Here is a 24,205-nt window from a genome sequence, read left to right on the forward strand (position 1 = left end):
ATCCGGCACTTACTCTTGTTAAACTTCATGTGGTCAGTGATTGCCCAATTAGAAAATTATTAACAGATTCTTGAAGCCTGGGAGGTGTTTGCTGTTGTTGTTGCTGTTGTTGTTTGCTTGCTTTCTTTTTATTGGGGGGGTGGGGGGGTAATTATTATTTTTAATAGCAGGCAAAAGGTAGGAGCTCTTGTGCTGGGTACTTTGGTTCTGTGATCTTTTAGGGGTGCTCTGACTAGGGCACATGAAGCTTAAAAAAAATACATAGCACCCTGCATAAATACACAGCAAATAGCAGACACTGTGCTTCCATCCCAGTCGCTAACCATTGGCAGAAGTGGTGTGGTTGGATAGGCCAAGCAGTGACTGCATCCCTTGAGGGATGGCAAAATAAAAATACTAAGAAAGATAAGCTTGGGCAGTCTTGCTTGTCTGCTGTGTATCCTGTTGTAAGCACTACAGACAACAAGGATTTATATCAGCTGCTTTGCTTTGACTTCTACATTTCAAAAGCTGTCTAATTTTTCTGGCAAGCACAATTTAGGATGGCTTTTGCTGATTTTTATTTCAGGCTGGTGGGATAGAAATGGTTACACAGGGAACATTATGTTAGTGATGTATTTTTTAGCAATTGAGTAGACATCAAGGTATATTATGAGGCAAGAAAGGAAACCTGAGTTTATTTCAATTCTGGGGGGTAGAGGGGAAGGAGAAGCAGGGAGGGGAAAGGTAATGGCTTTCAGAACTCCCTTCTGCAATGGTTTTGGCCTTGAGTGCACTGTAACTGGGTTTTTGCAGTTCCCCTTAATGATGGCAGGAATTGTCTGTATGCCTCCAAGCAGGAGATAGCAGAGGATGTGTGCAGACCTGGTGAGTGATTCTCTCCAGATGCTGTTATTTTGCATTTCAGAGAGTCAGGAAAGAGACAAAGAAACTCTCTGGCTTTGCAATTGAATTTCTAATCAAAGATCTGAAAAACAGAAAAACAAGCTTAATAAAATATCAAAAGTCTCTGTATTATAGCTGGCCTGTTTGAAGGGAAAGCTGGAAATATTGCAGAGATGGCTCGTGATATGGGTAGATGTCCCACCCCCAAGTCCAGGCAGGGCTGTCTCTTTCTGGGCTTTTCAGTATTCATAAGACTTTTCTGTGACTTTTGCACAGAGAGAACATACCAAGGTTGGTGTAACCAGCATGTTATAAGCGTGTTCCTGATACATGTCATAATCATGGACACACACCTGGCCCAAACATCCCATCTCACAGGTTGGACTAGATCCTAGATGTGAAAATACTAATCCCTGTTCCTGTCCTCACCAATAAAACAACTTGGCATTTGAAGGGGAGAAAAACTCTTGGCTTGGATATTTACCCAGAACATTTTGGTTTTTCCTGCATTGGCCTCCATCTGGTAAAAGCATCCCGTAGACATGTTCCCACCAGCTCTGGCTCCACTGTGGTCAATGGCACTGTTTATTACAGGTGGGAATTTTGCCCACTTTTTTTCTAGAGATAGTTTACAGGATGCACAAGAAGCATTTCAGGCTGTGTACTGTCAACTTGAATTGAGGTCTACATGCACACTCTTGTGTTTTTTTTTCCCCATGTTTCAAGCTGTGCATTGCTTGTGAGAAGACAGTTGTCATTTCTCTGAACATCTCAAGATCACTACATCCTTGGGACATCAGACATGGAAGACAAAAGGACAAAATGGTTATTCTTCTACATATTATATTTGAATGCTGACTTCTATAGGCTCACAGGCTGATACAAACTTGTGTGTGCATGGATGGCATGTATAGACCTGATCTCTGCTTGCCTTACTTGGCTCTCTAGCACACTTCAAGACATTTGGTTTTGCCTTGACTTTGAGTTTGGGTTAGCAGCTGGGACAAAATCAGAGTTTGGCTCAGGTTTATCGCACCTATTCATGTATTGGCATTACAGCTCCTGTGGTGTTTGTGGAAAAGTTTTATAGTCCAACCCTTGACTTAAAACCCTTGGTGTCACCCACACCTCTGATCACTGCTACTTGGGGCTTGTGTTCTTTGCAAAACTAAATCCCCAGGCAATCCTGTGCCTTTCCGGAAGAAAAAAAAAAAAAAAAAAAGGCATATTCTGGCACATGCACAAAACATACAGCAGTTTGTAATGCTGCATAATTGCAGTGGTCGGGAAGAGCATGGAAGTGGCTGGAAGAGCTGTTCCTCATAGGTGGCCCTTGGGAGGATTTAGGGTAAAGGTGAAGATGGTGATTCCTGTCAATCCTTTGCAGCTCCATTCATTTAATTTCTGCTGGTGACATTGCTTGACTATGTGTATTTTATCTCCAAAAACTGCTCAAGCTGGGGATTTATTAATAACTGTATCTTCCAAGCGACAGTTTGGAGGCTGAATTGTTGAAAAGCTCCAAATCTCTGCTTTACTCTCCGCATCTCTGCTTTACTTCCAAAAATTGCTGTGTTCTCAGCAGGGTCTGATGTTTGGCTACTTTAAAATGAATGAGCCATTTCCTTGCTCTGTGCAAATCAGTCATGCATTTTTGCATTATTTCTGTTTTGCAGTTAATCCACTTTAGGAGTCTGATTTCTGCACCAAAAAGTGCAAGATTATACCAGCAGCTCCTGAGCAGGAAAGAGTAGTCAGTATAACAGCCCCCAAACTTGTGGGTTAGTTCCGAACAAACCAAGTTTGCCAACTTCTCATTTTATTTAATTCCACTTACCCCACCCCACCCCACCTTGAGTGTATCTTCATACATTCATTTACTGGCCACAGGAGCCCTTGGTGTGAACAGCTCCAGTGAAACATTGCACCATCTTAACAAGACTAAAACATATAATATATCCTAGTTACACATCATAAACTTAATGTTTTATGCACAAGGCAGGGGGAAGAAAAATTATTTTTTTCCCTGATTTAAAAAAAAAAAAATCCAAGGAAGTGAAAGTGAATCATTTCAACCCTCCTCTGAGTAAAAAAAATCATGTCATTCTTCAAACTTTTTATGTTGTGCCCCTTTCTGGTTGGCTCTAGATATTTCCAAGCTGTGAAAAACTTTTCAGTCCATTCAGTCAATTCTTCTCTAGACCTCCACAGGCTTCCAAAATCTATGCAAGGCACACCTCCTTGGGCCTTTTAGGAAATCACAGTGATTGATTTTGGCACATATGGTTGATTAGTGGCAACCAAACTCTGGCTTAGCTCTGAATCCCTTTCAAGTGCCCTGTCTTGATGCAAAGCTGTGTCGTGGAGTGGCATTCTGCAGAATAGCATCATGCAGAGGAATGCAGGTACTGGAGATGATCTGAGACTGGTGCAAAAACACCAGGCTGAGACAAAGCACTGAGTGGCTGAGGGTACACCTTGGATATACAAACTCCTGAAGCTGAAAACAGCATTTTTGATGGATTTTTGTATTGAATACCCCTATGGATACTCAACCAGGAATGACAGAATTAAATTAAAGGTAGGAACAGGAAATACTGGTTCATTTTTCTGTGGAGGCTGAATGCACTGGGAGATACCTGCTGCCTTGTACAGAGCAAGGAAGTGCCTGCCAGCATTGTACTTACGGTTTCGGAGAACCCCCCCAGCTATGTTCCATTTCTACATCCTACCCACCCGTGCAGCACATGGAAGGTTGGACAGGCAGCAAGCAAGGTGGAGGCCAGAAAACCCTTCTTTACATTTGGACATGAGCCACAATGGAGCACATGAGACCAGTCCAAAGCTTTTGCCCTCAGGTTCACCTGAGGACAGCAGGTGAGTGAACAGCACAGCAAGAGGCGATAAAACAACACAGAAAAGCTGGCACGCTGCAAAACAGGGTGATGATGCTGGTTGGATCAAGCGCTGAAGCATCCCAGTGAGGAAAGTGTACGGCAGGACTCTCATGGGTGCCTGATGGAGCCTGGGAGCTGATTAGGTGAGTGTGTTGGAGTAGAAGCTGAAGCTTTCGGAGACAGTTTTGGAGTCACTGCGGGAGGAGCCATTGGAGGTCATGTCTACAGAGAGACGTTTGGCCTTGTTGCTCTCCTCCAGCTCCTCCTCAGCTGCACCAACCGCTAAGGATACGGTGGTCTCTATCCGGCTGACCTTGTACATGCTGCTCTGTGTCTGCAGGTACCTGGCTGACTTCATTTCCAGGCCCTCGTACTCACCAGCGCTGACAAATGGGCACCATCGAAATGCATGCTTGAAGCCTACACGAAACCTGCCAGGGCAGAAGAGATGGAGAAAGACGGAGGTGAGGAATGTGCAGATGGGGAAAGGACACCATTATATGTGTGAGGCCAGAGCTAAGCACTGCAAAACAATGAAAAAAATGCTACTTTCCATTAAGTGGTGAAAAAAAAACCAACACTGATAAATCCCAGTTAAGTGTGAGGGCTGTCTTGATACATGCCTTATATCCTGCAGGGGCTTTAGGAAAGACTTATTAAGGTAAGTCTTGTATTATCTCCACAATACAAGCAGCCCCTAGCAAAGTATGGAACAGAGCCATCCTGGAAAATCTCTCCATTCAAAGTCTCCTCCATCAGACTCCTCTGTGTTTCCATCCTCTCCACACCCTGCTGTGCTGAGATGCTGCTGAAAGTCACTCAAACCCACCTGTCATTGAGGCAGCAGTAGATGATGGGGTTGTACATGGTGGAGCTCATGGCCAGCCACATGATAGCCAGGTAGACCTGCTGAATGAACTTCTGCAGGTACCACTCAGGGTTGAAATACTGCAGGGTGAAGTAGATGTGGTAGGGTAGCCAGCAGAATGCGAATGTGCACACCACAATAATCATCATCTTCACCACCTGTGAGAAGAAGAGAGGGAAGGGAAGCAAAGTCATATGTTGACACCCCATATGTGGGCTGTCACACTCCAAGAGGGGCCACTTTGTCTTGCCTTGGAGACCCTTCCAATGAGGCCAACATGGCCATGGCCAACATGGCCATAGCCAACACCTTGACTAAACCATGCATGGTCATGGAGGACAGGCATATCCAGGACACGTCCTGCACCATTAGCAAAAACAATGAAACAAATCATGACCTGTTTCCACTTTGATAAACTCTTTTTGGCTGTGGTTACTTGGGATTGAGCTCCTACTGTGCCTGAAGCTCCTTACCTTCCGCTTAGCCGAGACCTGCTCATGGTAGCGGTCTGAAGAGTCACCAGGTATCTCGCTTGCCCAGAGGGTGATGCTGACCACAGTGTAGGCGCACCCTATCACCAGGAGCGGCAAAAAGTAGATCAGGATGGTCATGCAGAAGTGATACCTAGAAAAAGTGATCGATGTTGAGTGTGTCCTCTACCTATTCTTTTTTTTTTTCTTGCAAACCAATCTTGGAAGCAGAGTTTCACAGGAGCAGAGGGAATTTGGCACGATTCCTGCAGACAAGTTGACTGCAGATCTTGAGGTTAGGGAGAACTCCCTAATTTCATCCTAATCTCCTCCAAGCCTCCACTACTAGCTTTTGGCATGCTGGCACCCTCCTGAGATGGGATAGATAGGACTTATATTACCTTTGTATAGCAAGGACACCTTAGCTGATGTGGCTCTACTATCACTTGTACTCTACTTACACCCCAATTTATCCTGAAGATGAGAGCTCACTCTTATCAGACCTTTCATCTAGCAGTCCTGTGCAGTTTCTGTTTTGTTTTGTTTTGTTTTTTTAACATTTAAAGAATGGTAACATTAAGCTGAAGAGAGATGCAGGATTTCCCTGCATGGCAAATGCTGTCTTGGATGCACTTTGCCTGAATCCTGGTCCACTGTAGGTTTGGCTAGGCTTAGGCAGCAGAAGGCATAATCCTGGTCCCCTCTGCCAAAAACACAGCTGTGACCAGCTTGAAGAGCTGTGTGCAAAAGACACATGACAGTTTGGGTGTTGTTTTTTTTGTTTGTTTGTTTGTTTTTTGTTTTTGTTTTTGTTTTTGTTTTTTTTCCCCGGTTTATAATTGCAAAGCCAGAGCTCAGAGCAGGGCTGCACCAGCTCATGCTCTCACCTAGAGAAAGCTACAGCATGAGCTGTAGGAATGTCCTGCTAGCAAAAGATCAATGTAAGGTTCATAAAGACAATATGGTAGAAATAGACTTTGCATCCATTGTAGCACTGGTCTATGCTGTATTTCTTCCCAATGTCAATCCAACTGGTTCATTTGGACTTGTGAGCCTGGTAGCATCTTGAAGAGAGGATTCGCAGGTGAAGTGAGACTGACTGTCAGCACACAGGGAAGGCAGAAGTGGATGACAGTGAAATATTTTCATAAACCTGGTGCATATAGTTGAGAAAGGCAATGTGTTAGGGTCCTTGGATGCCAGGCACTGGGTCACACACAAATTTTATGTGGTATTATTATACCTAAACCCTTCTCTGTCATAGAACTTTTTGAAAACTTTCCTGTGAATTCATTGGCTGTGTTAGTTTTCCAGACTCACGGAAAGGAAGGACCTTTGCATACTTTTTATAACATGGATAAGTAAAGTAAGCATAAAATCAAATGAGAGTCTGAACTAAATAGTTAGCACAGATTTGGGGTTGTTTTACTATGAAGTCGGTGGGAACCATGAAAGGTTGCAATAGCCATTGGGATTACAGGGGTTCAGGGAAGGATTTGTATATTTGTATTAAATAGTAACTGCTTTAAAAAAAAAAAAAAAAAAAAAAAAAAAAGCTTTAAATGCTCTTTTTAACAAACAGGAAGGGAATGGCTGGTCTGACCTTGCAGGTTCCTTCCTACCATCAATGCTTGCAAAAACCTCTCTTCCCTGCAGAAAAACAAGTGATAGCACTGCAGTTTTCCAACAGCTTTAGGGTACTTGCAAGAATTTTCAGGGAGCTACAGCAGTGCTAAGTGGGGTATGTGCCCATTTCAAATGCAAGGTGCTGCATGTATTCAAGGCAGTTCAAGCTCTGTAGCCTTGCACTCACTTGTCCTCCTAGGAGCTATGATTAAATAATCCCTCCAAAGTGTAATGAATGGGTCAGGCTCGTCATGCCTGATGAAACTCCTGCTGCTCTGGCAGGGATGGGGTTGGCCCCGGACCCATGCTGCCATGCCATCTCCTCCTTGTTTTGTACCTGCAATCTCATTTGGCCTCCTCTCCACCCAGCACTAATTGCATTTCAGCTGGATTTTGTAGGGCTGTTTTCTATTTTGCTAATTAAAGAGGTGTTTCTGCGGCTCCACAATGACGCTTTTGTTCCTCCCGTGCAAAGCAGGGTCTTAAACCAGAAGCAAACTCTTGAGGGCGATGCAGAAAAGCCCCAGAGAAAAGCCATTAAAATAATGCAAGTAAGAGGTACTCTTGTTTTCAGAGCTACCTGGGCATGGTGGAGAGAGAGATTTCCAAAGCATCCTGCTGTGTGTTTTTTTGTTTTGTTTTGTTTGTACTTTGGGTGCTGAAAACAATCTATTTGTTATTCTGTCTTCAAGGACTGCAGTATTAGACCACTTAGAAAAGCCTGGATTTTGCAACGTAAAGGTCTTCAGTGTGAGGACTTAGGGTCTCGTACAGGATGGAGGAGCCCAGAGGAGGTAAGGGACAGGGGCATGAGAGGAGAGGGCATCTCCTTTTGCCTTGCAAAGCCCAGATGGTTTCTGCAGGCTGTTATTTCCCAGAGAAGACAGCAAGTGGAGCAGCTTTTCCCCTTCCTTCAACAAACCAAAATGGCAACTAATGAGATCAGAATAGACATCCATTTCAAAATCAAAAGTGGGAGAGGGAATCAGTAGTTAGCAGCAGCCAGCAGCTGCAGAATCCAATGTAGCTGAGTTGCCAGCTCCTGTTGCAGATACAGCACCTCCTGCTACTGTCTACTTCCTTAAATAACTGCACCAAGGCCATGCAAGCAGGAAGGGTGTTTGACAGTGGCCCAAACACTCATCTCTGCAGAGTTATTTTGGGGCAGTAAACTAACATCTTGTGCGCTGCACTGTGTGAATTTGTATGGTCTGGAGAGCCTCTGCTGTGCTCAGCCTGAGCTGCAAATTATTTTCCATCCCCAACAAATATTCAGACTTTGTCTGTTAAAAAGATTAAGCTTAGCATCTGCTTTCCTGGCTGCCCTCAACTGCCTACAGAGCCTCCAGCTCACCAAAGAGCATGGGATGCTCAGGCTTTGAAGTGGCACCCAGCTTCCAGCAACAAATTATTCATGGGTTAATAATGGCATTTTTCTCTCAAATTAGCTCTTGAAAAGGTGATAGTCCTGTCATAGAATCATAAAGGTTGGAAAGATGTTCAAGATCATCTGCTCCAACCATCCCCCTACCACCAGTATCATCCACTAAACCATGTTGTATGGCTGAACAGCAAATGATCTGTCAAAGTATTGCCCTGAGCTTGCACTGGTCACTGCTTCAGTCAGGGGAACCTGAGGGCTCAGCCCCATCCTGGCCACATAAGCTGGCTTTCTTGTACTGGTCCAGAATAATTAAGGATGAAGACACCTCTGGAGGTCAGCTGGGCCAGCCCTAGCTTATTTCCTGCCTTGCAGAGAGACCTTTGCCAGGCTCAGGTTATCTCTGAACACCTCTTCATGCATGTGTGTCCCCGGCTTTGGCTCCAGTACAATTTCACAACACTAATTCATTAGTGCATGGAACTGGAGATCACAAATGCCTTTTTTTTTTCTTTTTTCTTTTTCCTTAACTCATGACATTTAACTCACTGCATGACTCACAGACTTCAAAGAGCTTACCATGAAGGACTGCATGCTGGCAGTCCAGTGGGGTTGCTCAGACCCATTGGAAATGCCAGATTTAATTGGGCGGTCCATTATCATGCAGAAAGGAGGTGCTTGCTGAGCCCTCCTAGCCAAACACTCACCTTCCAGCCTGAGCTGACACTGTGTAGAGCCTCTTTTCAGAGCTTGTTTTTTAAGCAGTTTAGTGATTTTGGGGGCATTTGTACTCAGCACATCCCAAAATAGATTCCTCTGTCATTGTCTGGCCAAGATACACCTGACAAAACCCTGTTTGCTTCTTGCAGGAACAACTCGCACCTCCAGGAAGCCTTTACAGACGTAGGTTGCGGAAAAAGTGCTGCAAAAAAGAAAGCCATGTCTGTGTGTATGACTAAGCCTCCAAGGGCAATGAAGACCACATCCCACAGCTAAAATACTGCATCTTAGCAGTTTTACATGAGTTTTTTTCAAGGATTAGCATCCCAGAAGTGCTGGAAGTGTGGCATGAGGCAATGTTTGGACTACAAGTAGCACCAAACTCATTTTAATTAACTTTAATACACCCCAAGATGTCATGGATGGAGATTTTGCTACTGTCCACCAGGTAGCACCAGCCTTACCTAGGGTAGGGAGAGGATTTCTTCATCACAAGGGTCCTTAAGCCCTTCCCACCCTTCCCACTTTTTTTTTTTTTTTAACATATTTTTATGCATTGACTTGTCACTGCTGCTGGGAAAGTCCAACTCACGTTTTTCCATACACCTCGGTGCTGTGCTCTGGCCATGCCACCAGACACACCAGCCGGTCTGGCAGCTCCTCCATCACTGAGTAGTAACCCTGGGGGAAGGCCAGCAGGAATGCCAGAAGCCAGATGACACCAATGACCACCTTGGTGGCAGTGGCTGAGAGCCGGGGTTGCAGTGGGTGGATGATAGCCATGTACCTGCAAGGGGGGGAAGAGGAGAAATCAAGGCTTGAAAGTCCCGACAGCTGCTGTCTCAACAATAACATGTGTGGTTTGTACTTTTGACACCCCCTTTGCACATCCTGGCAGCCCCCCACACCACACAAAAACCATCAAATAATCCCTTCTGGGAGGGGTTCCCAGCCAATTCTCTTTCAGCAACCTCACCTTGAGACTTGAGTCCCATTTGAGACATTCATTGGCTTTAAGCTGAAAACCAGCTTCACTAACACAACCAGAAACCAGCTGCTTCTGGAAAGACCAATTTGTACAATGCCATGTGCAATGCTGCCATCTGGCATCACCTGCTTTGGCAGTACCCAATAGTTTTGCACCCAAGCAAAATTGTATCTATATGGTAGATCACAGTGCCAAGTATTATAAGCAGTAGAACTGAAAATAAGTATACAGGAGTGGCACAGGTGAGGCAATCCAAGCTGTCACCTTTGTCTGCCTGGTCTATGGGGTCTTTCACCCTGAACATTAGTTGTCATACATGAGGCAGACTCCAGCAGCGACAGGGCAGATTGAATTTATCCTTCTGCAAATCTGGTTTTGCAAAGCTGACAGCAGCACTGGAAGGATTAAGTGAGCATGTTGGAAATTTATTGCCCTCCCCCACGACAAGCTTTAGAAAGAGCTGCTATCATATAACAAGGCGACACACTGCATTGTTCTGCATGTGTTACCACCCAGGGCATATGCAGCCTTCTCTATTTCTCTCCTCACCCCAACTCCTTTCAGATGATGGACAGTTTTTTCTTTTAATTTTTTCATAGATGAAAAATATTCCCTGTGTTGCATTTTCGTGTGACTATTTGCTGAGACAAAGATGCACGGCTTAATATTGACATATGCAGGAGGTGCTGCCATCAGCTCTTCCTCTGCCCTGGGGTACCAAAACTTATCAGCTTTGTTCAGCTGAAAATTCACCTGATAATTATCCCTTTGTAATCTCCACCGGCTGTTTTGGTATTGGAAACGGAAGCTGGTTAGGAAGAGTGAAGGCAATGGGTGTTATCACTGTTCTGACACAGTGGCCAGCAATGCAGTTAAGGGTCTATGAGGCCTCCTGGTTTTTGCATCCAGATTGCTCATTTTCCCCTCATTGGGCCAGAGCTGTCAGTCCAGTCAGAGCTGGATGAGGTTTGGTTGGGTTTTAGCACAGGGTTCAAAGTGTTTTGTCCTGTGTGTCTGCTCCCGAGAAGCAAGGTGTCATTGCACCCTAGTTTGCAGCTGTGCAAACAGTTCAAGTTCAAAAATGTGAAAGGTGGAAAATGAGGGATTTCTGAGAAATTTGGACCATTTCTGTTGAAATATTTGCCTGGAAAAACATCTGAAATTGCTACCTCTGGAAAGCAAACCAGCGCTTGATTGCAACCAGCCAGAAATGCTCTTACATCTCTGACCTAATTTCTGCCTATAAACTTTGGAGGACTTTACTCATCAGTATCAAGCGCTTTATGGCTGCAGAAGCCCTTGTAGGTGATAAAATGTCCAAATAATTGTTGAAATGATGAACTAAACCACAAGCACATTGCACAGAAACCTTTCCAGCTGCCATCGATTTATCTGCAATGCTACCTGCTCTTGCATTCTTGATGGTGAGAAGACAGCAAAATTAGTAAGACTGTCACACACTGAAGAGCCAAGGAAGAAAAGAAATGCACCAGCACTGCAATGACAGGGTCAGGGCACAGAAGGGAGTGAACTAGTGGTGTTTTGGGTAAAACTGCCCCTAAATCCTATTTTATGGCAGCAATTCCCAAACTGCCAGTCCTAAGTGACATCTGAAATAGTTCCTCAGGGATGCTCTGGGCTTCAGCTGTCTATCAGGAATAAAAATGGAAATAATATCAGTTCTCACAGGCAGGGGCTTTGACATGGAATTAAAAAGTATAATAAAAAGGGTCTGGGCTCCTTGGATGAGCTGGTATTATGGACCACAAAAATGCTGGAGATAGACAAAGATGTACAAACATCCTGAAAATAGTTAGACCATTATTTCATATTAAGATATCATAGAATTATATGATAATTGTATCACTAAGCAGAAAATTGTCCTAACATTTTAGGAACTGTTTCATTTTTGTTTTTATCTTTTCCTTGACAAGAACATTTAATGCAAAATTGAAGTGTGGAGATAGGGTGAGCAGAGAATATGGTTTTGTGGCCTCTTTAGCTCAGATGACAGTCACTGGCTTGCTTATATTGGGGTGGAAAAGCATCAATATGGGGAGTAAGCCAGCTTCTTTTGCTTTCCTTCAGTGCTGGGTCTGTCCATCTCAAATAACTTTCATTTTCTTGCTGATGATTTGGACTTTACACATTTCTCTACTCTGTAAGTTTATGTGTTCCTGTGTGTGCATTTCTGGGAATGCAGCTGCAATGCACAGAGTACCTGCAAGATGCTAGTAGGCGTTTGGCCCCACGTGCACTTGTGGGCAGGTGGTTTTCAGCATTGGACTTTAAGGCTGTACTGGGTCTGGCTGGAATGTTAACTTTCCCTGCAGCAGCCCAGGCAGTGCTGTGCTCTGCACTTGTAGCTGGAACAGCAGTGTTATCACACCAGTGTTGTGTCTACTGCTGAGCAGTGCTGGCACAGCATCGGGACTCTTTCTAACCCTCCTAGGGGGTAGGCAAAAATGTGAGAAGAGAAACATCACCAGGGCAGCTGACCTAAACCAACCAAAGGGATATTCCATACCATGTGATGTCACACTCAGCAATAAAAGGTGGAAACAGGAGAAAGAGGGGAGGGGTGGGCTCTCATTGTGAAAACGTCGGTCCTCCTCCTGAACACCGGCTGCGTGTGTTGAGGCCCTGCTTCAAGGACGTGGTCAAGCATCACTAATTTGGGGGAAGTAGAGAGTAACTTCTTTCCTCTGCACTTCCACATAGCCTCTATTTGTTTTGTTTGTTTGTTTTCCTCACTTTTTTTCCTTTCTCCCCTCCCTTTTCTCCTCTCCCCTTTTTTTCCCTTATCTCAATCCATGAGTTGTTCTTTACTTTACTTCTTCCCCTCCTCATCTAAGGAGGGGGAGTGAGAGAGCGGTTGTGGCGTTTAGCTGCCTAGCATGGTAAAACCACCACAAAGGCATCAATCAGAGTTTAAGTGCCAGGGAGCTATGTCCTCCTCAGCTTGGCCCCACAGGTCCCAGCCACGCCAGTGAGAAGCAGGCTCTAAAAAGCAGGCTAATGGATTTATTAGCTCATATTTCTCCTCGCAAGGTGTCTGTGGCCCCACCTTGTCCATCTCCCTGTATCCTATTAGAGATATATATTTCTTTTTCCACCATCCAAGAGGGTGGTTTTCTTGACTGTAAAGGAACTGGGTGTTGCAGCTTGCTGGGGAGCAATCATTCTCAGAAGGCAAGAAAGAGGGGGGACACTCCTGTATGACTATCCTGCCCTCACCACTGCAGCATGCAGCAGGTAAAAAAACACTTTGGCCTCTTGAAGTCCCAATTCTTCATGGGGAATGGGCTCTTAGTTGAGGATTTAAGGGCAGATTTCATACATTAGAGAATTGTTTATTTCCTGCTGCTCTGCAGGTGGTGCATGGCGTGAAGCACCAGAAACACGGGTGTTTGCCTTTTATTAGGCTGCAGAAGATGTTGGGTCAGGAAGACTTAATGATACCTGTTCTTCAAGATAAAGTGACCTGCTGTTGCTCACCTTTTGAATGGGAGTCCCCCGCATTCGAGTAAAAAAACGCAGGTTTTGCAAGCCCAGTGCCGCTCAGCTTATTGCAGGAGAAACCCAATGCTGTGCAGTAGCACGTCCCTCGCTCCTTTCCCCCAAAATGGCCACGACTCCATTTGTCAGCAGCTTAATAAATCCACCCCATTTAATTGGCCTGGCACTAAAGAACACAAATTTATGCCAGATACTTTCCTTTTTTCTGCTCAATGACATAGGCAATGCCATTTGCTGTTGTTTAAATATTTTATTGCATTTTGGAGGGGGTTTATAAAATGATGATGCAATAGCATTTGAGTACAATGTTGTACCAGGGTAACTCTGAGTGTATCAGCCATTAAATATATAGGTGGCTACACTGCCTCAAGTGTACTATTTGTTGCATCTGGAAATCTGCAGTCTGCCTGGATAACTAACATTACACAATTCTTTCCACCCTCAAGGAGAAGTGATTAAATAATAGCAAAAATTTATGAGGCATTTTTCATCCCAGAGTTTCCTTATCTTTCTCATTAAATAATAAGGATGTAACAGATAAGAGATGAGTAACCCATGGGATACAGAATTTATGCTGTGTTTTACTGCCCAGCAGTTTCCCATCCTGAATAAAGAGGGTTTTAGTGCAGTGTCAGTCAAGAGGGGGGCATGCAGCCTAGTCAAAGTAGATGCCCTGGACTGAATTGGGTCAAATACTTGAAAGCAATTGCCTTGAGATCAGATTTTTGCCTGCAGGATGACACTCTGGGCATGGGTCCCTCTCAGCCTGGAAACAAAAAACTTCTGAAGGAGATAAAACTGCTTTTACCATAGAATCATTAAGGTTGGAAAAGACCTCCAAGATCATCTGGTCCAACCATTCCACTACCACCAATATTGCCCACTAAAACATGCCTCTAAGTACCACCACATCCACCCTTTCCTTAAACATCCCCAGGGATGGTGACTCCACCACCTCCCTGAGCAACCCGCTCCAGTGCCTAACCATGCTGTATGTGAGGACTGCATCACAACAGCATGAATGCAGAAATGCCACTCCTCCAGCAGGTTTGGACAGCAAAACCCAGCCCATCTGTTTTGTCTTGTCATTCTGGCCTCAAATACCATATATCTGGATGATGTCTGAGGATGCCAGCCTGTCCTCAGACCCAAGTGATACTTTCCAATGTTCTGGAAAGTATCTTCATCAAGCAGGAGGCTGAAGGTTTCTCACAGGCATTTCCCTGCAGCACCAATACAGCACAGCAGCTTTGCATTTTGACAGCAATTCAATGTTTCCTTCAAGCACTATTAAAAAGGACAAGTTAGCCACAGGCAAAAAGTGACCCGAATTGTGCCAGCAGCTTTGCGATCTCCCATGCCTTTCCGAACAGCACTCCTCATGATTCAAATGCCATGGCCATGTTTGGTTGAAACGCCAAATGCAGACAAAGCAGGATCAAAGCCCAGTTATTTGCAGGCTAGTAAGGAGGCATAAGGCTCCCTCCTGCATTCATCACATTTGCTGATAGTGCCAGGGTAGGATGGAAAAGGAGGACCCAAAGCACAACCTGGCCCTGTTGGGAGACTTTGTGTAGGTGCTGTTACTTGAAGCATCTGTAGGTCCTCATTAACCACTGCCTAAAGAAAGCAATTAGTCCTGGCACTGGTTTATCTCTGGGGAATGAAGGTGGGAAATACAGGGTTAATGACCCATGAGAGCTGTTGCACTTACTGCATGTGTGAGTCTCACTGGGCCACTGAAGTGTTAAGAATAAATTAAGAAATCTATCAAATAAGTGAAATATCTCACCCGAGGCCCTCAAACTCTTATGGTAGCTTGTGCCAGCACCCACCCTGTAGATGAGCACTCAGCTCATCTGAGCCTCAGAGGCATGTCTAAAATCAGTCTCCTACACCTCCCAGCCACCAAACTGCTCAAACTGCTGCTGTTTCATCATAGTTACACATTTATTGCCACATGGATTTTTCCTCTTTCCAAAGAAGGACATAATTTTTTTTTGACAGGCTGAATTAATATCTAATGAGCAATGGGGAAATCATTCCGTCAGACCAGAGACTACGTCTGAGAGCAGGGACATAAGGCATATTTGATGAGTGACCCCTAACCTTGTCCATCCCCAGCCCCCTGTTTTCTAGCCCTGGATGCGAAATCAAGGCTTCAAGCCAGCCCTGTGTTGGGTCTCCAGTGGCTTTGTAGAGTTTTTGTAGCATTCAACTGTGCTTGATTTTTTGAGAATGCAATAAGCTGCTTCTGTTATTGCTAGCTGACATGTAGAAATGGCACAGGGCAGCTGCTGCAGGGCTGGCCCCAGCTTGCCCCCTTCAGGCTCGCTTCACTCCCCCTTGCTCTTCATCTTCCAAATTACATCCCAGCAGAGCAAAATTACATATTGTCAGGCACAAATCAAAGTTCTGCCCTGCACCCCCCAGAAAACCATTAAGTCAAGATTAAAAAAAAAAAAAAAAAAAAAACACACACACACACTATATTAGGGTGTAAATGACTAATTAATCTGTCTGTGCACTGATGTAATTTGTCCTCTCCAGAAGGTTTCTTTCTGCATTAATTGCCTCTTAGGGAAGGCACTGGGTCACTGAGCTGGCGAGTATATTCCTGGTATTCAGCAGGTTCATCCAACCTGGGAGTTCAAGATTGCAAGCTGTAAATAATTTTCTGAGCCAATTTTTCTGCTGCAAATAACATGGGGTTAGGGAGATATTAACAGGTCTCAGCTGCAGGCTAGCAATTTTAGTAGCCACAGAGGTGAATGAAGGTTTGCAGATTTGATACTTATTCTGCAGCTCCTGCTGGCAAATTGATGGATCTTGAGATGCCTAATGTAATTTAAGCCATTTGGAGAAGAAAAAAAAAAAAAAAGTGGGGGGAAAGGGAGGGGAATGTAAATGAGATTCCAGTTTGATTGCCTAGCCCTGCTTACTGCTCTGGCAGCATTAGTGCTAGTGAATGTAGGAGAGGGGGGAGTATCTTAGTGAGCAAAAGCAGCAACTTGGCTTAGGAGTTACAGGAGGTTGGTCCCACTGTATGTCATTTTTATAGCTGGTTTAGAGCAAAGACAAAGAAGGGAAATTGCTTTGTATTAACTACCTCAACTGCTGCCCTGTCCGAACTCTGAGTTCATGGCATGGCTGTCACCCTTCTCATCTTCCATCCCCAGGCACTGTATGTTCTGTCTGCAGTGTTTTTGTTTATGCTCACTTAAATCTTTGAGACTAGAGATGTTTTGGGTTTTTTTTTTTTTGTTTGTTTGTTTTGTTTTTTTTTTCTGATTCTGCAGACAATACAGGATTCTAACCTTCTGCTGTTTTCCTGGTCATCTGTCATTAAGGAAACTCATTCCTCCTTCTGAAGTTTGCTAACAGCGCAAGCAAATGGTGGTGCTCTGAAATTAATCTGGGTTCCACAGAGAGAGAAAACGTGAACTGTTTGTATAATGTTGCTCCCTCCTATTCTCCACAGATATTTCAACAGCCTCTTAGGGATGTCCAGTGGTGGATTTTTGTTTGTTTTTGTTTTTTCAATGTGTGGCAGCAAATTAGCTTGGACTCAGCATGGGCACTTTTCCTAGTTTCTCCTGGGACAGAGTTTTGCTTCCCAGTAGCTGGTATGTGGGCTACAAAGATGGTGAAGGGCCTAGAGGGGAAGACATATGAGGAGGACTGAGGTCACTTGGCCTGTTCAGCCTGGAAAAGAGGAGGCTCAGGGGAGACCTCGTCACAGTCTACAGCTTCCTCACAAAAGGACATGGAGGGGAAGGTGCCAATCTATTCTCCTTAGTCACCAGTGATAGGACCCGAGGGAACGTTGTCAAGCTGAGGCAGAGGAGATTCGTGCTGGATATCAGGAAGAGCTTTTTCACTGAGAGGTTTGTCACGCACTGGAATGGGCTCCCCTGGGATGTAGTCATGGCACCAAGAAGCATTTGGATTGTGCACTAGTCACATGGTCTAAATTTTTGGATAGACCTGTGTGGTGCCAGGAGTTGGACTTGAAGGGACCCTTGTGGGTCCCTTCCAGCTCGGGATATTCTATGATTCTACATGCTGTGCCTTAAATTTAGGAGCAATATAATGCTGATAATGCAGTGATGTTATAGCTGTTGCAGGGCAGTGCTTACACTAAAGCAAGGACTTTTCTGCTTCTCCTACCAACCTGCCAGTGAGGAGAATGGGGGTGCGCAAGAAACTGGGAGGGGACACAGCCAGGACAGCTGGCCCAAACTAGCCAAACTGATATTCCATACCAGACCATGTCATGCAGGACAATTAATATGGGGTAGCTGGCTGGGGTGGCGAAGACCACTGCTTGAGGATGAGCTAGGCATTGGTCAACAGGTAGTGAGCAACTGTGTTGGGCATCACATGCTTTGTACATTCTACTATTATTATTATCATCATCATTATTATTTTTCTTCCTTTTTTTCTGTCCTATTAAACTGTCTTTATATCAACCCATGAGCTTTCACTTTTTTTCCCCTCCCAGCTGTCTCCCTCATCCTGCTGGGGAGGTGATGGGGGAGGTGAGCAAACGGCTGTGTGGTGTTTACTGGTCATGAAACTAATTTGGTTTTGGTACTCAGCATTGCCATCACCTTTCTACTTCAGGAACCGTCTTTTGAAAACTGCTAATAATTACACTTTTTATACTGAGGGAGCCCATCTGTGAGGGGGACAGAGAGGACATTTTTCCCCACTTCTTCCCTCTCCCTTTCTCTTTCACCTTCCCCTTTCTCCCCAGGCTAGTTACAATAGCTCTTCAAAACTCTGAACATCCTTGGGATGTTCAAACCAGCATGTTCCTATTGTTACATCTCCTGAATGTATTTCAGGTTTTGTTTAAGGTTAAACAACCATTTAAGAATGCCATCCAGAGATCTGGCCCAGGGCAGGACAGTTATGAGTGGCAGGGAGGGTGGGAGGATATGGGCAAGCACCTATAACAGCAGGCACCTCTAGTGCTTTGGAACTTCACACCTGACCAAGTGCAGAATCCTAGAAAACTGGCAAAATGCTTGAGAAAGGTCTGTCATCACCCTGGCAATTCCAAAGAGACACAAATCACTGCAACGTGCTGGGGTTTGGCCTACACTTACTAAGCCATAATCAACACCACTCCAACCCCTGTGATGTGCCCCATGGCTGGGCCAGAGAACCACCCTGTACCAGTGTCAGTCGCCCTCTATGCAAAACAAAATAATGGATGAGGAAGTCAGGTCATTTAGAAAGGAAAGGAACTCCTACTCAAACAGGGGAGAAGGAAGAAGACAATGAGGCAGGCTACCCCAGTGAAAGGCCATCACAGGGAACAGGAGGATGAAGAGAAAGAAAATCAGCAGTAACCACACAATCCCTGGATGAGCTGCAATATATGCAAAGAGTGTCCCAGGCAAGCACATTGTCCATTGGCTGCTGCAATGCTGGGATTTTAGGGCTAGTAGTCTGGAATTAGAGGGCAAGGAAGCCAAGCAGCTGGGATTCCTCTCTACAGAAGGGGGCACTGAGAAAGCCATTGGAAACAGAGCACAAGCCCTCAGCCTCTGCAGGTGGCTCCTGTCAGGCATGAAGGAAAGGGAACCCTTCAAGGAAGACGTTGTGGGGTTGCTGAGGCTCGAAGAACAGCAGATGCTGACTGCTATCACAATGCTGCACCAGTGGCAATATCGCACCAACTGAGACTCCCTGATTCCCATCTATAAGCTGAGTCATTGACTGGAGAGCCAAGAAGTGATCAGCAAAACTCACTCACACTTTATCCTTCCCATATATCCAATGCAGAGTGGAGACTAACAGGAGACTATTGTTACTTGAATGAAGTCATGCCACAGCTGAGTGCTGCCATGCCAGACATGCTAGAACTTCCATACGAACTGGAGTCAAAGGCCACTCTGTGGGATGCCACAACCGATATCGCTAATGCATTTTTCTCCACTCCTTTGGCAGCAGAGTGCAGGCCCCACTTTGCTTTCACTTGCAGGGGCATCCAGTCCACCTGGAATTGACTGTTGCAGGGGTGGAAACACAGCCCTACCATTTGCCATGGAGTGATCCACACTGTACCAGAACAGGGGAAAGCTCCTGAACAGCTGCAATACATCGATGGCATTATTTTGAGGAGCAGCCCAGCAGAGAAAGTCTTTCAAAGACGGAAGTAAGAGAGTCAAAGTCTTTCTGAAAGCTGGTTTTGCCATAAAACAAAGTAAGGTCAAGGGACCTGCACAGGAGATCCAGTTTTTCGGAATAAAATGGATGATGGGCATGGTCAGATCCCATGGATGTGATCAACAAAAGAACAGCTATGTTTCCACCAAAAGCAAAAAGGAAACACAAGCTTTCTTAGGTGGTGTGGGTTTTTGTAATTCCAAATTACCATCTGATTGTAATCCCTGTCTATGAAGTGACCCAGAAGAACGATTTTAAGTGAGGCCCTGAGATATAACAAGCCTTTGAACAAATTAAATGGGAGATTGTTCATGCAGTAGCCCTTGGGCCAGTTCTGGCAGGGGGAGATGCAAACAATGTGCTCTACACCACAGCTCAGAGAATGACCCCAGCTGGAGCCGCTGGCAGTAAGCCAGAAGGAGACTTGACATTGACCCCTAGGGCTTTGGAGTTGGGGATACAGAGGAGCTGAGGCCTGCTATCCTCCAAGTGAAAAAGCAGCATATGAAGGGGTTCAAGCCGCTTTGGAAGTGGCTGGTACTGAAACACTCTTGGCAACCCACCTACCAGTGCTGGGCTGGATGTTCAAAGAGAGAGTCCCCCCTACACCTTTAGCAAAAGCCACCTTGTTAGTCAACAGAAGGGGAGCTGCCAACGCAGCTGGCCCAGCCCAGTCCCACCTCTTACGCAGTGCAGAAGGAGATAAAGTCCATGTGGTGCACAGAAAGGATGTGCTGGGGAAAAGAGTCTGGGTTATTCAAACCTCAGGCAAAGGCAAACCCATCAATGGGATTGCTTTTGCTCAAGGACCTGAGTGCACTGATATGCTTGACAGCAAAGTACGTGGCATACTGCCTAGTGCCAAATCAAGCTACCCGGCCTCCAGTTCTGCAGGATGCTGAGACACAGCATCATGGTTTTTCCTGAGCAGACAATACCAGCTACCAACCTTGACTTCTGAGTTTCCTGCCATTGTTGCAGGGTTCAGAATAGTGCTTGGTATAAAATTAATTTTATATTATTTTTTCCCCTGAGTGGTTGTGCCCAGTCTGAAATAGGTCCTGGTAAAAGAGCAGACCTAGGTTCAAGGAAAAGCCTTTTTCTTGCACAAATCCATGGCAGGCCTTGCAAAAAAGCCACTGGGAGAATCAAACCCACTTCCCTTCTTGTTCTCTCACAGATGCCATTACAGCTGTGCTGAGTCTTTCAAAGGTGATTTTGTACCTTCTTGTGAGGACATTCTGGAAACTGCTTGCAGAAAGCAAAAGTGGAGATGATTTAGGTGAGCAATCTGCAGCTGATTCTCCTCTGAGCCTTCAGGTTACGTATTCAGCTGCTGTGATAGATGGTTTAATACACTTTGGGAAACATAAAGCACATTCAATTCTATATTCTGGAGATCAGAACTGCAGTCATTTCAGATACTGTGCGTATAACTCATTTTGCTGAGCTTTCATGGCTCTGCTGCTCTTACACAGTGTACTGAAGTGAAGCATTTGCTTTCCATGTTACCACACCATTTTTGTTGCTTGCCATGTTATTATTTTTTTTTCTTTTTGGGTTCCTGGAACAAGTTCCTGCATCTGACACATTTAATTACTATTGTCAGGTCTCAGGCACAGGAAAACAGGCCATTTTCCAGCACTTAGAGATGCTGCATGCTCTGTGCCTAAGGGTCAGAAAACAGGCTTTGCTGCCTCCATTCCCAAATTTCCCACCTCTCTCAAAATTTGGGGCCAAAAAATGCAGGAGGGAGCTCTGTGCAGGCAGATGGCATGGTATTTGTACATCAAGGCTGCAGCTTCTTTTGGCTCCTACTTGGCAGGTGAGCTAGGCCTGCATGCATGAGTTTTACAGTCATGCATAGGAAAACCCAGCCTCTGTTAAGGGACTGCACAAGCTTGGAAATGACAATTCCCCCCAAAATTCAGCCCCAGGCTCCCAGACCTGCCTTTGCTCCCCATTTTCCTCATTGTACCCCAGCTTCCCTTGTTATATTTGATTTTGCAGTTGTTCAGGGATGCAGACTGAAAGCTAAAGGCAAGCTGAAAATAAAATAAAAAATAAAAACATCATCTGCCTAATTCATCCTCACCTGAAAGGGAATTTGCCCACTGATCCCCAACATCCTTAAAACAGACAGTCCTGAAACAGAGCCAGTAACATCATCAGGTGGGAACAGAACCATGCTGGTAGCATTCCTCTTTTTATTTATCACTGCTTTTGTTTTCCTCACATCTCCAATACCAGAGCTTTGCTATGTCCAACTGATTTTGGGGAGAGGCAGGCTCACAGCCTTATAACCATGCCACAGCAAAACGAAATCCGAGCCTGTTTTTAATGACCATCATCCATCTCAAGCTCCGTTTTCCAAGCTGTTAGTGTGTGACTTAATGCAGCACTATAGTTTCTTGCTGGGATATATCTTTGCCAGCTTGTGCAGTACTTACATGTCAGCTCAAAATGTGCTGGCATATGGTAGTGCAAATCCCCCCCCACACTCCAAAGCCAAAATGTGTTTTAATCCCTAGAAAGAAGTACCAAAAGGAGGTACTGCAGAGCAGAGCTGTCTTTGGGGAAATATGCTGCACTGGAAAATGTGTTGTGCTGGTATTCAAGAAGGAATTGCAAAGCTGCTTGGATGCATCGATTTATAGCTAGTGCTAATATGAAAAAGCCATGAAATCAAAGATCGGGAGAGTGGGAGGAAGTGATGGAGCTGTGTACCAGAGATGCTTGGAGGAAGGACCTTGGCATGGGTACTTTGTGTCTGTCAACCTCTGCCCCTTCCCTTTGAGGTGAGAAATGCAACATCCCTTGTGCCATCGCAACCTACCAAGTGCTGCTGAACTTTCTATCCTGTAAAACTGCAAGTGGGATCTTGCTCTACCAGCAGTCCCCAGCCAGTCAGCAGCACCCAGACAGGTGTCAGTAAAAGAAAAAAAGCAACTAAATATGCTGGCTGCACCCAAGTGAGATGAATCCATGGCATCTCCCTCCCCTTTGACTCCTAGTTACAAAATCAAAGCAGTTTTGCAGATTCTGCAACTTGGGGGAACATGCTGACAGGCAATGCAACAACATGCACCTGCCAAGTTGAGACACCTTTCCCAAGCTCAAGCACCTCTTGGAGGCTCCTTAGGCAACCACGATCAAGCAATAGGAAACACCACCTGCAGTACAGTGGCAGAAGTTCAACACGTGTATTTATTGTCCCGAGGTGATGTCTTTTTGTGCTAAATATCAAGTTTGCTTTTAAATGAGAAGGTTGGGAAAAGAATGGACAGCTCTGGAGAGAAGCTGGGAAGGGAAAGGAAAAGACAGAGCAATACTACAAAGGCACACCCAATCACACACTACCAACATGCTCGGAATTAAAAAGCCTTCTCTTGAGCTCCTTATGCAGAGCAGACAAAGGGTTCCCTATGCCACCTGGATACAGGGTGAGGAGAGTGCTTTTTTCAAGCACCCTTACCAGAATGAGCTGTATTTTAATTGCAATGTTCTCCTGCAGCCAGAGATCAGCCGGAGCTGAGCACAGCATCCAGGTAGAGGCAGATCTGGAGAGCAGCACCCTGCAGGGTGCAGGGAGGGTTTGGGGTTTGATGCTCGGAGCTCACCTGTCCAGGGCGATGGCTGTCATGGAGTAGATGCTGGCAAAGACAGCAGCAATGGGGAAGAAGTTGTGAAACTTGCAGTATAGCAGACCGTAGTACCACTCGTTGTGGATGGCGTAGGTGAAATTCACCACTGTGTTGAAAGCAGACATGGAGGCTTCAGCAAAAGCCAGGTTCACCAAGAAGTAGTTGGTGACAGTGCGCATCCTCTTGTGAGCCAGGATGATCCACATCACCACCACGTTCCCCACCACTGACACTACCACGATGAGGGCATAGGCAACAGCCCACAGAGCCACCTGCCACGGGGGCTGAACAAATGGGTTGGCAAAAGAATCGTTCCAGGTGGCGTTGAACAGCCACTTGTGCTTTAGCTCTGCTTCCAGCGGCACAGCGTTATCCATCGCGATGTGGTGCGGCCAGACCAGGCACAGGGATGCTTTGAGTCACAGCACCCTCCTGCTTTAGGGTGCAGCAGCTCAGGGTACGAGTGTGCTTCAGGGCACAGGTCTCTCCTGGTTAGGCCACCGCAGATCACGGAATGCGGAACGTTTGGGGTGCCAGCGCCTCCTGGTTCATAGCGCAGCCGCTTTGGGGTTGAGGACCCTCCCGGCTCCGCGCACGGTCGGTTTGGGGCGCGCAGCGGGGTGAGGCTGCGGTTCCCCCCCGCCTCTGGGTGCAGCTGCAGCGGGGCGTCCGGCCACCTCGGGGCACAGCAGCCATGCAGCCGCTGCCTCTGCAAGCTCCCTGGGGTCGGCAAGGCTCGGCCAGCGACGCGGGGCTCCTCCCGGTCCCCGACTGTCCCCCTCCGCCCCGGCCGCAGCCGCCACCGCGGAGCGGAGGCGCGGCCCCGGCTTTTATGGGCGGCGCGGGCGGCGCCAGCGAGCGCTGGAGCGGAGCCGGAGCCCAGAGCCCTCCTCCAGCCCCCCCCGCACTCCGCTCCGCCCAGGCTTCTCGCACCCTCCCTGCGGGCTGCCTTGCCCCCTGAATCTCCCCGCTTTTGGGTTCATGCTGAGGGGCTGACGGGCGTTTGGGTCGAGCCTGCCTGAAGCGA

The 24,205-nt window shown here is 45.9% G+C and overlaps 1 protein-coding gene and 1 long non-coding RNA gene across 2 annotated transcripts; one reads left to right on the forward strand and one right to left on the reverse strand.

Moving 5' to 3' along the window:
* Positions 1–543: 543 nt before the first annotated feature.
* TACR1 (tachykinin receptor 1) lies at positions 544–24,000 on the reverse strand. The gene is made up of 5 exons (XM_038166996.2): positions 23,155–24,000; positions 9,440–9,634; positions 5,124–5,274; positions 4,612–4,808; positions 544–4,213 (listed from the first exon to the last, which is right to left on the reverse strand). Exons 1-5 carry the CDS (start codon positions 23,553–23,555, stop codon positions 3,922–3,924), a joined length of 1,236 nt encoding a protein of 411 aa, XP_038022924.1. The 5' UTR covers positions 23,556–24,000; the 3' UTR covers positions 544–3,921.
* On the forward strand, positions 4,112–9,444 carry LOC139999302 (uncharacterized). The gene is made up of 3 exons (XR_011804699.1): positions 4,112–4,246; positions 7,439–7,540; positions 8,997–9,444. It is a non-coding gene; the product is annotated as an uncharacterized lncRNA (long non-coding RNA).
* Positions 24,001–24,205: the final 205 nt, after the last annotated feature.

The sequence above is a fragment of the Anas platyrhynchos genome, chromosome 23, assembly GCF_047663525.1.
Source record: "Anas platyrhynchos isolate ZD024472 breed Pekin duck chromosome 23, IASCAAS_PekinDuck_T2T, whole genome shotgun sequence".
Taxonomy (NCBI): Eukaryota; Metazoa; Chordata; class Aves; order Anseriformes; family Anatidae; genus Anas; species Anas platyrhynchos.

Excerpts from the sequence above, each read along its gene's own strand:
- TACR1 (XM_038166996.2), bottom strand. The coding sequence starts at position 23,555 with ATGGATAACGCTGTGCCGCTGGAAGCAGAGCTAAAGCACAAGTGGCTG. Across the intron at positions 5,275-9,439 it reads ACCGAGGTGTATGGAAAAAC|GTATCACTTCTGCATGACCA; the intron begins GTGAGTTGGACT and ends CACTTTTTCTAG. Across the intron at positions 4,214-4,611 it reads TACTGCTGCCTCAATGACAG|GTTTCGTGTAGGCTTCAAGC; the intron begins GTGGGTTTGAGT and ends CTGCCCTGGCAG.